General features: G+C 39.8%; 1 protein-coding gene across 7 annotated transcripts in view; it reads right to left on the bottom strand.

The window, feature by feature from the left end:
• Positions 1-17,323, bottom strand: part of Asb3 (ankyrin repeat and SOCS box containing 3) — a 111,652-nt gene that overhangs the window by 32,517 nt on the left and 61,812 nt on the right. For all 7 annotated transcript variants that reach the window (XM_045137344.1, XM_045137345.1, XM_045137346.1 and 4 more), the window contains exons 5-7: positions 12,582-12,717; positions 5,793-5,970; positions 3,070-3,267 (exon numbers count right to left, since the gene is read on the bottom strand). In XM_045137344.1, the coding sequence (XP_044993279.1) occupies positions 3,070-3,267; positions 5,793-5,970; positions 12,582-12,717 (512 nt within the window). The remainder of the gene's footprint in view (positions 1-3,069; positions 3,268-5,792; positions 5,971-12,581; positions 12,718-17,323) is intronic.

The raw sequence follows: 17,323 nt of genomic DNA, 5'->3' as shown, positions 1-17,323 counted from the left end.
AAAAAATAGAAAAAATAAGAAAAACCAGTAGGAAATGCTAGCAATGAAAAACACAGTAACTAAATAAAAATCTCTGTAGAAAATCTCACCAGTAGAATGGATGAAGGACAAAACAGAATATCTAAACTAGAAGACCAGGTGGCAGATCTAATACAGTCCAACAAAGTGAGAGACAAGCTAATAGGAAGGCATGAATGGGAATTTCAAGATATTTGGGACACTATGAAAAGATCAAACATAAGAATTCAGGGTATAGTAGAAGAAGAAGAATTTTACTCGAAAGACATGGTAGACATCTTCAACAAAATCACAGAAGAAAATTCCCCCAAATTGGAAAAGGATGCAAATGCAGATACAGGAAGCCTTTAGAACACCAGACAAAACCTGGAAAGAACCTCTCCTCATCATATTATACTTAAACTACCAAACACACAAACCAATGAAAAAATATTGAAAGCAGTTAGAGAGAAAAATCAAGTCACCTACAAAGGCAAGCCTACCAGGATCACAGCAGATTACTCAACACAAACTCTAGAAGCTAGAAGGGCTTAGGAAACTAGCCCTAAACTTCTTCAATTACTGTACTCACACTGCCTTGTGTTAGAATGGAAAGAACATACTCCCCAAAGGCTTATAAAACGGGCTAGTGTCACAATACAGGCCCTTTTCCAAAAAAAACTGCAAAGACTCTTCTACTGAATTTCAGCTATCTAAATCCTGAAACAGTATGAAAAATACTGCCTCTCAAAGTTAATGTCAAGGTGTTGCAGGACCGACAGAGACACTGTGTTATATGGCAAAATTAGGTTATACTTACAAGATGATGAGGCAAGAACAAAAGAACAAAAACTTTTCTTTAAAAGAAAAGAAAACGATGCACCAGGCATAATGACATGGGCCCTCAAGCCTAGCACTCAAGACACTGACACAGGAGGATCACCCCTTGGGTTCAAAGCCAGTGTGGTCTACACAGAGAATTCCAGGTGAGCCAGGGCTATCTAGTGAGACACTGTCTCAAGAAAACAAAAAATAAAAATTTGAATGAAAGTCAAAAAACCATTTTTATACTGGTCACACAGACTTTACTAAACACCACTATGTTGTAATATAATATGGTTCAATTCTGATAACAGAGCGAACTATGCTGTAAAGAAAGATAACTGGAGGCCAGGTGTGGTGGCGCACAACTTTAATCCCAATACTTGGGAGGCAAACTTAGGAGGATCACTGTGAGTGTGAGGCCAGCCTGAGACTACATAGTAATTCCATGTCAGCCTGAAGTATAGCAAGACCCTTCCTTGAACAAACAAACAAAAAAAAAAGCTGGAATAGTCAAGTTCATCAATGAGGCTGAACTGAAAGTAAATTAAAGCTCTTATGCTTAGAAAGATAAAATTTAACTGGCAGGTAGGAGGATCACCATAATTTCAAGGGCACCCTTAGATCACATAGTAAGTTCCAGGGCAGCCTGGGCTAGAGTGAGACCCTACGAAAAAAAAAGGGGGTGGGTTATACAGCAAAATTTTATAAAGTAATGAAAATCACGAGTAATGTGGGTCCCAGATACTCAGATTAACCAAAATTTCAACTCTTCACACTAGAATATATATCTAAAAGTTTAAACTTGAAACAAATAAAGTGAACTGCTATTTTACATAGTGAACGTTAGGAGAAACAAAGAAAGAAAAGCTTAGTGACTAAATTTTGACAGAACTAAATTACGTCACAGCTAGATATCTATCATGAAGAATTCAACAAAGTCCACAACACCGTGGTATGTCTGCAATGACTTTTTCATCATTCAAAATACAAGCATTTCTCTGCACAACTTATTGGAGGGATCACAGGTTTACTTTATATAGGTTTGCTTATATATAGTCTTATTTTTTTAATGTGTACTTTAAAACTTCAATTCTATGAACAAGTTATTGACCAAAAGTTTTTAAAAAAGTAGCATCAATTCTTCATTTAGTCTACTTCATAGGACTGTGACACATTAAAAAAAAATGAGACTTTTAGAAGTTAATACTTTTAAATTTTTTTTTAATTATCCTGAAGCAAACTAAGAAATGCTATACATACCAAATGTATTAAATTTGCAATGTCTGAAAAATTAAAGTTTTATTTTAAGGCTTATAGTAAGTCATATAAATAAAAATTTCAAATGGTAAATAAACTGAAATAGTGACTCCTAGCAAGGATGATCTTGACCTTCTAATTCTCCTGCTCTACCTCCTGAGTGCTAGGATTACAGGCCTGAGCCACCACACCTGAGGTGTGGTGCTAGGCATCAAATCAAGGGCATCCTGTATTTAGGCAAGCATCTTACCAACTGAGTTACATCCTCAGTTCCCATTTTTAATTCTTTTTTAATTTTAATTTTTTTTATTGGAGAGAGAGAGAAAGAGATACAGAAATAGGCAGGTAGAGAGAAAATGGACACACCAGGGAATCCCCCAGGACCTTCAGCCACTGCAAATGAACTCCAGATGCATGTGCCACCTTGTGCATCTGGCTTACGTGGGTTCTAAGGAGTCTTACCTAGATCCTTTGGCTTTGCAGGCAAGTGCCTTAATTGCAAAGCTATCTCTCCAGTCCTCATTTTTAATTCTTGAACTGTTTTGAAGCCAAAGATATCAGAGAATACCTATCTTTACATTGATACATTTAAGGCCTTTCCTAAAACTGCTAAATTAATAATATAATACAGCCAGGTATGGTGGCACACACCTTTAATCCCAGCACTTGGGAGGCAGAGGTAGGAGGATCACCATGAGTTTGAGGCCATCCTGAGACTACACAGTGAATTCCAGGTCAGCCTGGGCTAGAGTGAGACCCTACCTCGAAAAACCAAGAAAAAAAAAAAAAAACAGGTCCAAAGAGAAAAAAAATATTCTGACATTATTAGCTCATTCTGTTTGACTGAGTAAGCTGCTTTTTCTGCTTGTCTGTTCTCTAAACTGGCACTTTAACAATAACAGAGATTCTAAGTTTCACCATGAAGAAAAGTTCTTGGGACTACATCTTCATATAGTAAAAGAAGAACTAAAGAATAGCAAATGTACATACTCTTTTTGGAAAGACAGGAACAGGGGAGAACTGAATCCAAAAAAGAAGCACATCTGTGCATCAGGACTGTAGCCATTCCGGAGTAATAATTCAAGACACTCTTCACTTCCCCCGAACACGGCTGAGTAAACAGGGCTCACTTTGTCTGGGCCAGTGTCACAGTCCCGGTTAGTAAGTGGTATTAACAAGTCCAAGATTCTACAAATACACAAAATAGGAAGTATTTAATTTAATGTTTTTGTGCATACATTAGTGTAAACAACATTTCTACTCTCTATATTTTGAGAATTATACCCTTACTGATTTCAAGAAGTTTTTCTCTCCTTATTCAAGAGTATTCAGTAAATTCATAGTTACCACAAAATGTTTCCACTTACCATTGGTTATATAAAGATTCTTAAGCCTTCATGAAAAAGAGTAATGAGGTCTGCAGAGATGGCTCACTAGTTAAACACACTTGCCTGAAAAGCCGGATGGCCCAGGTTTGATACCCCAGTATCCATATAAAGCCAGGTGCACAAGGTGGCACATGCATCTGGAGTTCCTTTGTTGAAGCAGAAGGCCTTGCCATGCCCATGCAGATTTATTCTCTCTCTCAAATAATTTTTTAAATTAAATAATGGTCCTATAAGTGAATTAGTATTGTTTCACTTTTTAGTTTTTTGCTTTACCAAACTACCTATGTGCCAAAACTCAAATTCTATATTTAAATACTTATTGCATTAAGTATCAATTATATTAGGAAAATGAGGACTGCAGTTGGCCATGGGAGTTCACACCTGTAATCTTAGCACCTGGGACACTGTGAGTTCAAGGCCGACCTAAGCTACACAGTAAATTTCAGGTCGGTCAGGACTAGAGTAACATAACCTGTAAATCTATCTATCTATCTATCTATCCATCTATCTATCTATCTAACCAAGAAAATTAGACACTGGGGAATGTGATTCCAACGTAGAGTGTTCGCCTACCATGTATGATGAGGCCCTGGGTTTGATTAATATGCATCAAAAATTGTTTTTGCTAGGCATAGTGGGGCATACCTATAATCCTAGCACTCAGGAGTGGAGGCAGTAGACAGTCTATAAATTCAAGGCTAGTATATCTATACAGCAAGTTCTAAGTCAGTCCAGGATACATAGTGCGACCCTCTCTCAAAAACTGAAGTATGGGGCTAGAGAGATGACTCAGTGGTTAATGGCACTGCTTGCAAAGTCTGACAGCCTGGGTTCAATTCCCCAAAACCCAATAAAGCCAGGTGAACAAAGTAGCACTGTTCCTGTAGTTTGTTTGCAGTGGCAAGAAGCCCTGATGTACCTGTATTCATTCATTCATTCATTCATTCTCTCTATTTCAAATAGATAAATAAAGTATTTTTAAAATAAAAAACAATAATGTAAGTGCTGGAGAAACAGCTTAGTGGTTAAGGTGCTTGCCTGAAAAGCCAAAAGACCCAGGTAAAACAGATGCACACAGTGGCACATATGCATCTGGAGTTAGTTTGCGGTGGCTGTAGGCCCTGGCATGCCCATTGTCTCTTTGTCTGCCTCTCCCTCTCTGCTTCTCTCTCTCTCTCTCAAATAAATAAATAAAAATAAAATATTTTAAAATAAAAAATAAAGTAAGACTTGAAAAGTCATATTTTCATCAGTAAGAAATCAGAATTTATGGCAAGTTACTGTATTCATGGAAAAGACTATGAGCTCATTAAAATCTGATTTAGGTTATAAAGAAGCTGGTTGGTAGGTAGAGAAAGTTCTAAAAAACCTCATTAAAATATGAATTCTTGGGCTGGAGAGATGGCTTAGTGGGTAAGCACTTGCCTGTGAAGCCTAAGGACCCCGGTTCGAGGCTCGGTTCCCCAGGTCCCACGTTAGCCAGATGCACAAGGGGGCGCACGCGTCTGGAGTTCGTTTGCAGAGGCTGGAAGCCCTGGCGCGCCCATTCTCTCTCTCTCCCTCTATCTGTCTTTCTCTCTGTGTCTGTCACTCTCAAATAAATAAATAATTAATTAAAAAAATATATATGAATTCTTGGGCTGGAGAGATGGCTTAGTGGTTAAACGCTTGCCTATGAAGCCTAAGGACCCCAGTTCGAGGCTAGATTCCCCAGGACCCATGTTAGCCAGATGCACGAGGGGGCGCACGCGTCTGGAGTTCATTAGCATTGGCTGGAAGCCCTGGAGCGCCCATTCTCTCCCTCTCTGTGTCACACTCAAATAAATAAATAAAAATGAACAAAAAATTTATAAAAAAATATGAATTCTTATATTATTTGTGAACTTATCTTTAGAAGTTAGCTAAAGAAAAGAAGGACTATTCCATTTTTCTAAAGCTGAAAACAAAACTGTAAGGATTAAGTAAGCCAGGAAACCCTCCCTCTTTCTGGGAGAAGATAGACAAGACAACTGTGAGCACATTATGTTCCATTTCTAGAATGCAAGGATAGGATGGCCATTAACTGAAGAAATAGGAGGGAAGAGGCAGCACTTAGAGATGCTGTAGTTATCCCATCTCTAGTCACTCTTCCTCACAGTAGGCAAACCAAAAACTAAGGGGAGCCGAGGATGGCACAGGGAGATTAGGAGTAGAAAGAGTCACCCAGAAAATGGCTTACAGAAGTAATAACCAAAGATTTGGCTTACAGGTAAGGGGTCTGGCTCAGAGCTATTCCTTGTTATCTTTGAATTCTGAGACTGTTTTTCTTCTAGTTTTCACACTTACTTTGTATGGCCCATTTGTGCAGCTGCATGAATAGGTAGTTGCCAACTATCTCCATTACAATAAAGATTTGGATCTGCCCCACTGGACAGCAAAAGTTCCACACATTTGGTATGGCCCTCTTGAGCAGCAATGAACAAGGGCGTAGCTTTGTCCAAGGCTTGACAATTGACATTGGCACCTAACACAAAATAAAACATTTAAAAGACAATCCTCATTTGTGTAAAATATATATATATTTCAAAGCAAATGCCATAAAACAGTTTCATAGCACAGTGGTGTTCCTCCTACTAAATATTGTTATTGTTGAAAAAAGTACCTATTTTACTAATTTGTTAGCAATCAATCTTGCTTTGCTCTGTAACAAGAAAACGAATGGTCATATTTTATGTTCATTTTTAAGATAAAGCTCCTCAATGAAACAGGCTTTTCATTAGGATCTTTTCTCCAGCAAGCATTCTGTGGTTCAAAGGGTAGACATTTTCAAAGAAACAGTGAGCTGGGCATTCACACACAGGCCCATAGTCCCAACAGTGAAGAGGCCAAGGAAAGAGGATCATAAATTTGAGACTAGCCTGTTTAAAAGGAAGATTATATACACAGTAACAAATATGAGTAACATTTGTGATAATTATTGAAAAATTAAGTTATGAGACTTTGTAAATGTCAGATTGTGATTTAGACTAAGATTTATGACAAAATTATGAGCAGATATGGTTGACATATATAAGATCTATGAATTAAAACTAGCTTTTAGGGCTGGCGAGGTGGCTCAGCACTTAAAGGCTATGGCTTACAAAGCCTGTCAGATTGGGCTAAAATTCCCCATAAAGCACAAAGTGATGCATGCACCTGGAGTTCAAAAGCAGTGGCAAAAGGCCCTGATATGCCCATGCTCTCCCCACCCTTGTGTTCTCTCTCTTTCTGCCTCTCTCAAGTAAGTAAAAAAATATGTTTAGCTGGGAGTGGTGACACACGCCTTTAATCCCAGCACTCAGGAGGCAGAGGTAGGAGACTCGCCATGAGTGCAAGGCCATCCTGAGACTGCATAGTGAATTCCAGGTCAGCCTGGGCCACAGCAAAACCCCACTTCAAAAAACCAAATATAAAAAATATAAAGCCATAAACCAGGTGTGGTGGAATACGCCTTTAATCCCAGCACTAAGGAGGCAGAGGTAGGAGGACTGCTACGAGTTCGAGGCCACCTGAGACTACATAGTGAATTCCAGGTCAGCCTGGACTAGAATGAGACCCTGCCCCAAAAAGCCAAAAAATAAAAAATAATAATAAAATAAAATGAAGCCAGGCGTGGTAGTGCATGCCTTTAATCCCAGCACTCGGGAGGCAGAGGTAGGAGGATCACCATGGGTTCGAGACCACTCTGAGACTACATTACATAGTGAATTCCAGGTCAGCCTGGGCTACAGTGAAACCCTACCTCAAAAAACATTTATAGGATTATACTAAGTGAGGTAACCCAGGCCCAGAAAACCAAGCGCCACATGTTCTCTCTCACATGTGGATCCTAGCTACAGATGATTGAGGTTCTGCATGAGAAGGAAAATACTTAGTAGCAGAGGGCAGTAATTTAAAAAGGAGATATAAAGGGAAGAGAAAGGAAGGGAGGAAGGTACTTAATAGGTTGATGTTGTATATATGTAAGTACAACGATTGAGATGGGGAGGTAATATGATGGAGAATGGAATTTCAAAGGGGAAAGTGTCAGGGGAGGGAGGGAATTACCATGGGATATTTTTTTATAATCTTAGAAAATGTTAATAAAAATTAAAAAATTTTAAAAAACGAAAGAAAAACACACACACACACACACACACATATATATATATATATATATGCACATACATACACACACATATACATACACACACACACACACACACACACACATATGTAGTCAACAACTATATACTGTCAACAATGAAAGGGGGAAATTTAAATAGATTAAATTTTAAAATCATAAATTTTATGCAGCTAATTAAATACTTATATCTAAAGATATGAAAAGATTAAAATAATCTTAATTTTTGTGAAACTTCTGAAAAATAATAGTTTCCCCAATCTGCTCACTGGCAAACAATATGCTAGATATATTAAGAATGCTATTATGGGCTGCAGAGATGGCTTAGCAGTTAAGCGCTTGCCTGTGAAGCCTAAGTACCCTGGTTCAAGGCTTAATTCCCCAGGACCCACGTTAGCCAGATGCACAAGGGGTCACACATGTCTGGAGTTCCTTTGCAGTGGCTGGAGGCCCTGGCACACCCACTCTCCCACTCTCTCTCTATCTGCCTCTTTCTCTCTCTGTCTCTCAAATGAATAAATAAAAATTGTATAACTTTAAAAAAAGAATACTATTATCATATACTCAAGAGAATTTTTAAATTTCTGAAATATACCTCAGTAGAAACACCATCATTGAGGATGACAGAGACTCTTTTATTTAAAATCACAAATGTGGGCTGGAGAGATGGCTTAGCAGTTAAGCGCTTGCCTGTGAAGCCTAAGGACCCAGGTTTGAGGCTCTATTCCCCAGGACCCACGTTAGCCAGATGCATAAGGGAGTGCAGGTGTCTAGAGCTCCTTTGCAGCAGCTAGAGGCCCTGTTGCACCCATTTTGTCTCTCTCTATCTGCCTCTTTGTCTGTCTGTTGCTCTCAAATAAATAAATAAAAATAAAAATAAAAACTTCTTTAAAATCACAAATGTTAAGTTAAAGAGTCTATGGAAAACTGAGGAAATAACTCAGATGGTATAGTGTTTGCCTTACAAACATAAGGACCTGAATTCAATTCCCAGAACCCAAATAGAACCACGTGCCTGTCATCCTAGCACAGGAAAGGAGGAGAACGGAGGGTTCCTGAACTTGCGGGCCAGCTAGTCTAACCTAATGGGTGACCTCCATGCCAGTGAAAGACTCTGTTGGGGTGGTGGGAGGTACATGGAGGATGGAGAGTAATATTTTGGAATGTTGCCTTCCAGAATAAAAATGGCCATTGCACTCATGATGCCACAGCCGCTACCATTACCTAAGCAAGACCTGCACCATGTTTGTTCCATCAAGATCTCATCATAGATGATGGGGGGTCAAATTAGAGGAGGGACTAGTTGAAAAGAAGAAGGGGTTTAGTGGAAAGGGAGCAGAGAAGTGGGAGGCAAGGGGGAATTACAGTCAGGTATATTATGTATATGTATGAAAATTGTCAATAAAAAGGCGGTTACAAAAAGGTAGATGGGGCTGGAGAGATGGCTTAGTGGTATAGGCACTTGCCTGTAATGCCTAAGGATGCAGGGTCAATTCCCCAGGACCCACATAAGCCAGATGCACAAGGGGGCGCACGCACCTGGAGTTTGCTTGCAGTGGCTGGAGGTCCTGGTGTGCCTTGTCTCTCTCTCCCTCCCTCCCCCCACCTTTTCTCCCCTCTGTCTCTCCCTTTCTCTCTGATAAATAAATGAATAAATAAATAAATAAATATTTTTGAGTATTATATGGAGCTCCTGAGGAAGACACATAAATTTGTCCTCTGAGGCCTCCACACAGCACAAAATCCACATTGCAAAAAACACTCCATGGAACCTTCACGAATTCCAAACATGCTAAACAACTAGAATTTGTTGACTATATGAGGTAAGTGCCTCACTTACTGCCAGGTTCAGAACGAAATAAATGCTATCACTGAGAAAAGACTAAGTTAAACCAGTCGTGGTGGAGCACACCTTTAATCCCATTGCTTGGGAGGCAGAAAGGAGAATCGCCATGAGTTCAAGGCCAGCCTGGGACTGAAATTCCAGTTCAGCATGGAGCTACCTTGGAAAAAAAGAGATTGAGCGAGAAAGAAGACTAGATGGAGAAGAAACAAGAAACCTGCTTTTTTTTTTTTAAACTTTTTTGAGGTAGGGTCTTGATGTAGCTCAGGCTGACCTAGAATTCACTATGTAGTCTCAGGGTGGCCTTGAACTCATAGTGATCCTCCTACCTCTGCCTCCCGAGTGCTGGGATTAAAGGCATGTGTCACCACACCTGGCGAGAAACAGGCTTTTAATAATCCACTTTGAGTGACAACCTACAAGTATCAGAAAAACTACAGAATACCCTACAAGACTATGGGTAGAAAAGCTTAGAATATAACACCTGGGCCAGACATGGTGGCACATGCCTTTAATCCCAGCACTCAGGAGGTAGAGGTAGGAGAAGCACTGTGAGTTAAAGACCAGACTGAGACTACATAGTGAATTCCAGGTCAGCTTGGGCTAGAGAAGACCCTACCTCAGGGAAAAAAAAAAAAAAAAGAAGAAGAAGAAAGAAAACCTGGGCTGGAGAGATTGCTCAGTGGTTAAGGTACTTGCCTGCAAAGCCTATAATCTGGGTTCAATTTCCCAGTACCCATGTAAAGCCAGATACACAAAGTGGTTGCATGTATCTGGAGTTTGTTTGCAGTGGCTAAAGGCCCTGATGTGCCCATTCTCTCTGTCTCTTGCTCTCTGTGTCCTTTCTGCTTACAAATAAAGAAATTATTTTAAAAAACACTCTGAAAGGAATGTAATTTTTAAAATCTAGAAACATGCATAGTCACATTTTAAACAGACTCAGATTTTAATTATTTATTTGACAGAGAGGTGGGGGGGAGAGAGAATGGGCTCATGAGGGCCTCTAGTCACTGTAAATGAACTCAGGATGCTTGTGCCACATCTGGCTTTACATGGGTCCTGGGGAACTGAACCTGGGTCCTTAGGCTTTGCAGGCAAGCACCTTAACCTCTAAGTCATCTTGCCAACCCCAAACCTACTTTTAAACTGCTATTTATAACAATTCAGGAGAGAATAAAACAGAAGAGCAAAACAAATAAAGCAGGTGATTGGAGTTCCAGGTGACAAGGTAGGCAACATGAGAGAACCATTAAAGTGCAGCTCAACTTATTTTATTCAAAATATTAGTTAAACACTAGTAACAGGAGTTCAAGGGACTGGAAGTCACCAGATGAATTAGGACAGGCCTCAGGAGGATGCCACAATAAAATAAGAAGCATCAGAAGTCAGAAGGCCTAAGTTCAAGATCTGACTCAGACAGAAAATACTTTCCAGATCTCTGGTAAGCATTTAACATTCAGGGCCTAGGATTCTTAACCTAAAAGCATGTTGAAGAAATGATTTTGCAGAGTTCTCTCAGTGATATAGGAGAGCTTCCCTATTGCATTCACCTTCAACTGGCACTTAATTGTTATTTGATTTTCTTTTGCTTCCTATTTTTACATAAACATTTAAAGATTTGTAAGGAAATAGCAGAAATAAAAAAAATATATATGTGTCCTGTGACTCAGAAGGTGTCATGGTGCTGGGAAGAAGTGACCGGAGTACTCAGGACTGTAATATCTGTACCACACCTTCCAAGGCTCAGGGTCTAATGTGGAAGAAGTGGCGGAAAGAATGTAAGAGCCAAAGGAAGGGTAGGACTCCTTACAACGTGCTCCCTCAAGACATAAAGTGGGCTGGATATCCATGACCTCACAGCACCTGACACTACCTACACAAGACCCTCATAAGAGGAGGAAAAGATCATGACATCAAAATAAAAGAGAGACTGATTGAGATGGGGAGGGGATATGATGAAAAGTGGAGTTTCAAAGGGGAAAAAAGTGAGGGAGGGAGGGTATTACCATGGGATAGTGTTTATAATCATAGAAGTTGTTAATAAAAATTCGAAAAAAAAAATGTGTCCTGATGTCTGAATAAATGTTTCTGTATACTTAGAAGTAATTTTTTTAAGTCTATGTTTGGTAGGGCAGCACATCTGCATGGGATGTCTCTCCCTTAGTGCCTGTGTGAACACTGTGAGAGCATACTCTTTGGGTGACTCCAAAAGCCACCTTTACATTGAAAATTTCCATTCACAAAGAGTCATACAGCCGAGTGTGGTGGCTCACGCCTTTAATCTCAGCACTTGGGAGGCAGAGGTAGGAAGATTGCCAAGAGTTCGAGGCCACCCTGAGATCACATAGTGAATTCCAGGTCAGCCTGGGCTACAGTGAGACCCTTCCTTGAAAAACCATAATAATAATAGTAATAATAATAATAATAATAAATTTTTAAAAAGAGTCACACAAAGTAAATCCATTCTCTTAGCACCATCTTCCCTCACAATGCTGCAGGGTAGTCAAAGGGAAACTTCTAATAGGTTTACCCTGCTAGTAATATAATAAAATATAAACATACTTTGAATTACCTTATTTAGATCATCAGATAATTATTTATCAAAACATAAATTCAGCCGGGCGTGGTGGTGCACGCCTTTAATCCCAGCACTCAGGAGGCAGAGGTAGGAGGATCGCCATGAATCCAAGGCCACCTGAGACTACGGGTCAGCCTGGGCTAGAGCAAGACTCTACCTCGAAAAACCAAAATAATAAATTAATTAAATAAGATAAATTCAAAGGCTTAAAACAAAACAACTATCCAATGATAATTAAACCTAAACTAGTTGTATACTCTAGAAAGCAGGAAACTACTCAAGTCCTAAAGAAAACATAGTTACAAAACTGACATTGCCCATAAACGCACTCCAGAAACAGGTTATTATGTTCGGACTCAGACAAATTGGTAGCTGTGTATGGCATCATTGTAACAGACACTTAATAACCACGTTATAAATCAACTTTCACATGCTTTCACTTACTATTTACATAAAACCATAAATTTTATAACCTGGTACATATTTGGACTAGTGATACCTAAAGCTAAACTTGTTATGGTACCATTTCAGAAACTAATGGCATCATCATACCTGATGAGATTAGTGTGCTCAAGCTTTCCAGCTTGCCATACTGAGCAGCCACAAACAGAGGCGTGATGCCAAAGTCATCCTGGCACTCCTTCTGGACACCTTTCTTAAGAAGCAATTTTATGATCTCAGCATTTTCCTAAGGCAGGTACATATTTTAAAGAGAAATCAGAGGTTATTTTTTTTATTATGCTTTGTATTTTTCTTTCTTTCATTTCTTTTCTTTCTTTCTTTTTGTTTTTCTATAATCTTATCAATAAAGGAAAACTTGGAGGTTGGGGATTTAGTTCAGTGGATGAATGCTTGCTAGCAAGCACAAGGCCTTGGGTTCTATCCTCAGCACCAGGAGGGAAAAAAAAAAAAGACAAAATAAAGGAAAATTGGGAGGAAAAAAAACAGGGTCCGGAACTGTCTAGAAAGATGTGATCGGATGCTGAATGGTGTACAGGCAGGCACAGAAATGAAGTGAGTAGGCCAGACCCTTGCTTCCCAATTCCTGCCAAGTTCCCTGGTCCGGGTTCCCTGCACTGGACTGTGTGCAAGCAGGCATGGTGGTACTGAGTGAGTAGACAAGATCCCTGTTTCTAGCTCCTCCTAGCTTCCTGGTCCAGGCACCCTGAACAGGAGGATGTGCTGCAGGCAGGCACATGAGGAGTGAGTAGGCCATATCCCTGTTCCCTGGCTCCTTCCAGTCCCCTGGTCCTGTTGCTTGGGGAGGCCTGGTTCCTGTGTGGGCTGTGGAATCAGGCCTTTTGCTCTGGTGTCCTCACTGGCCACTGGGTATCGACATCCCTGTTCACCTGGGTCAGAGGGTGCACAGGCCAAAGGATAAAAACTTACTTCCTCCTCAATAAAATAAAGAGTGTCCCTAAGACCACAAAGCAAAAAAGCCAGTAAGTCAGAAAACTGAGAGATTTCCACGAAGGATACCTAGTCCTACAAACAATGGAAGCCTCATAGAGAAATCAACAGAAATTCATTCCCAAGATGAAAACACAACAACCAGTAAGACCCTGACCAAAAGAATCACTGAAGCCAGGCATGGTGGTGCACGCTTTTAATCCCAGCACTCGGGAGGCAGAGGTAGGAGGATCGCCATGAGTTCAAGGCCACACTGAGACTAGAGTTAATTCCAGGTCAGCCTGGACCAGAGTGAGACCCTACCTCAAAAAAAAAAAAAGAAAAGAAAAGAAAAAAAAAAGAATCACTGAACTGGAAGAAAGCCATCAAAGAATCAACAATCATATCAATGAAATTGAACAGAATTGTCTCTTAGGAGAGTATTCAACTTTTGGCAGTAGATTTGAGTGAAGAAAATGTTAGAACCCTCAAAAGAGATAGGAATAAGTTGAAGGTGAGGCAAGAAATGGAAGATCTCAACAACTGATTAAGCTTAATGAAGACTTGATCAAACATAAGAATGATTTCCAGGAAGCATCAAGAAAGTCAGAACTCCAGGAGTGCTCGGTACTGCAATATCTCGATCACACCTTCCAAGGCTCAGGGTCTATTGTGGAAGAGGTGGCAGAAAGAATGTAAGAGCCAAAGGAAGGGTAGGACTCCTTACCATGTGCTCCTGCAGACACAAAATGGCCTCACAGTGCCTGACACTACCTACACAAGACCATCATAATAGGAGGAAAAGATCATGACATCAAAATAAAAGAGAGACTGATTAAGATGGGGAAGGGATATGATGGAGAGTGGAATTTCAAAGGGGAAAGTGGGGAGAGGGATATTTTTTATAATCATGGAAGTTGTTAATAAAAAAATTTTGAAAACAAGAGAAAGTCAGAACTTGAACTGAAATCATACCTCAAAAAGTGATGGACATGATGCAAAATAACACAACAGAAAACAAAAATCAAACAGAGCTTACAAAAACCTCTCTAGAACCACTCACAAACAGACTTATTCATGTGGAAGGCAGAAACTCTGACCTGGAAGAAAAGACAGAAGAAATTTATCAGGAGGCCAAAAATAAGTTACAGCTGGGTGTGGTGGCACATGCCTTTATTTCCAGCACTTGGGAGACAGAGGTAGGAGGATCAATGTGAGTTCAAGGCCACCCTGAGACTACATAGTGAATTCCAAATCAGTCTAGACTATAGTGGAACCCTACCTTGAAAAACAAAAAACAACAACAACAATAAAATGCTAAGCTCAAAAAATCAAGGGAACAGTATGAGGGAACTGTGGGATACCCTAAAACAACCAAACATCCAGATCATGGGTATACCAGAAGGAGAGGAAATCCAGGTCAGAAGCATAACACAGTAAATTATTGAAGGAAATTTTCCCAATCTCTCAATACAGAGACCCAGACAGATAAAAGAAGCCTACAGAATACCAAACAGACAGGACCAAAGAAGAAACTCTCCAAGGCATATCATAGTTAGAACTCTCAACACTGAAAACAGAGTATTAAAAGCAGCAAGAGAGACTCAACTCACAACACAAAAAGGCAAGTCCCATCAGAATTACATCAGATTTCTCAGTGGAAACCCTGAAAGCCAGAAGGGCCTGGAATGGAACACTTCAAAGTCTAAAAAACTAGGGCTTCCAACTCAAGCTACTCTACACAGCAAAAGTATCCCTCATAATAGATGGTGAAAGAAAAGCTTTCCAACTGGCCAATTTGATCAAGCAAAAAAAAGAAAAAGAGAGAGAGAAAGAAAGAGAAGGCTCAAATTAACAAAATCAGAAATGAAAAAGGAGAGATCATAAGAGACATCAATGAAATTGGAAGAATCATCAGGGCATACTCCCAAAATCTCTACCCCACAAAACTGAACAATCTGGAGGAAATGGATGAATTCACAGACACATACCTCCTACCAAAACTAAACCCAAGGCAGATTAATCTCCTAAACAAACCTATCACATCCATGAAATCCTTTTATGAAGTTAGCATCACCCTCATACCAAAACCAGAGATGCAACAAAAAAAGAAAATCATAGGCCTATATCCCTGATGAACTTAGATGCAAAGAGCCTGAGCAAAATCCTTGCAAATGGAATTCAATAACACCTCAAAAGCATTATCCATCTTGAACAAGTAGGTTTCATCTCAGAGATGCAGGGATGGTTTAACATATGGAAATCAGTCAATGAAATACACCACACAAGTAAACTTAACCGTAAGAACCACATGATCAACTCAATTGATGCAGAGAAGGACTTAAAATACAACACCACTTCAAGATCAAAACGTTACAAAGAATAGGCATGGAGGGTTTATATCTCAACACAATAGAGGCTATATAAAAAGCACTTAAAGCCCAAATATTACTTAATGGGGAAAGACTCAAGGAGTTCCTACTGAAATGAGAGCAGGAACAAGATGGGGGTGCCCACTCTCACCGCTGCACTTCAACATAGTACTAGAAGTACTAGCCCAAGCAATAAAACAGGAAAAAGAAATAAAAGGGATTCAAATTGGAAAGAAGTAAGTCAATTAGCCTTATTTGCAGGTGACATGATCTTGTATATAAGTAACCCGAAAGTCTCAAAACTTCTAAAGGTGATGATATCCTTTAGGATAGTGGTAGGATACAAAATCAATGCACTAAAATCAGTAGCTTTGCTATATTCAAAAGGCAAATATATAGAGAAAGAAATCAGCAAGGCTGTCCCATTTCAATAGCAACAAAAAAATTAGATACCTTGGAATAACACTAACCAAGGATGTGAAAAGACCTAAGAACTCATCACTGAAGTAGACTTAAAATGTACCCAACATGGCTCAGGGAATATTGTGGAAGAGGGGGCTGAAAGATTGTTAGAGCCACAAGTTGCGACATTATGCACAGAAACATTGCCTCTCCCACATAACTGACTGCTGCCTCCACAATCCCCATGGGGTTGACCTGCAACCCCACCAAGGAGGGCCTCTTTGGAAAAGGGGTAGAGATGAGGGAAATGGTCTAAATATGTCCATATCTAATAAAAATAAATTAAAAACAAACACAATAAAAAGGGCTGGAGAGATGGCTTAGTGGTTAAGGCATCTGCCAGTAAAGCCAAAGGATCCCAGTTCAACTCTCCAGGACCCACATAAGCCTGATGCACAAGGGAGCGTATGCATCTGGAGTTTGTTTGCAGTGACTGGAGGCCCTGGTGCGCCCATTCTCTCTCTCTTTCTCTCTCTCAAAAAAAAAGAAAAAAGCCAGGTGTGGTGGCATACATCTTTAATCCTAGCACTATAGAGGCAGAGGTAGGAGGATTGCCATGAGTTTGAGGCTACCCTGAGACTCCATAGTGAATTCCAGGTCAGCCTGGACTAGAGTGAGACCCTACCTCAAAAAAACAAAGAAAGAAAAAAGATATGATCAAACAGATTGTTTTATAACCCTAGGGAGCCCATTAAGTATAAGCATATTAAATACTGACCTCTAGGAATTATATTGCTTTAAAGTCCTACAAAATTAGTTTGCTAACCCAAGCAGTAAGAAGCTATCATAGAAGTGACAGGAGTTCTCAGCACTGAAATATATCAATCACACCTTCCATGGCTCAGAGTCCATTGCAGAAGAGGTGACGGAAAGAATGTAAGGGCAAAGGAAGGGTAGGACTCCTTACAAAGTTCTCACCTCAGACACAAAATGACCTGCATATCCATGACCCCAGTGCCTGACACTACCTACACAAGACCATCATAATATGAGGAAAAGATTATGACATCAAAATAAAAGAGAGACTGATTGAGATGGGGAGGAGATATGATGGAGAGTGGAGTTTCAAAG

Source organism: Jaculus jaculus, chromosome 18 (assembly GCF_020740685.1).
Source record: "Jaculus jaculus isolate mJacJac1 chromosome 18, mJacJac1.mat.Y.cur, whole genome shotgun sequence".
Lineage (NCBI taxonomy): Eukaryota > Metazoa > Chordata > Mammalia > Rodentia > Dipodidae > Jaculus > Jaculus jaculus.
The sequence above is the reverse complement of the archived record's forward strand: the minus strand, read 5'-3'. Positions and strand labels throughout refer to the sequence as shown.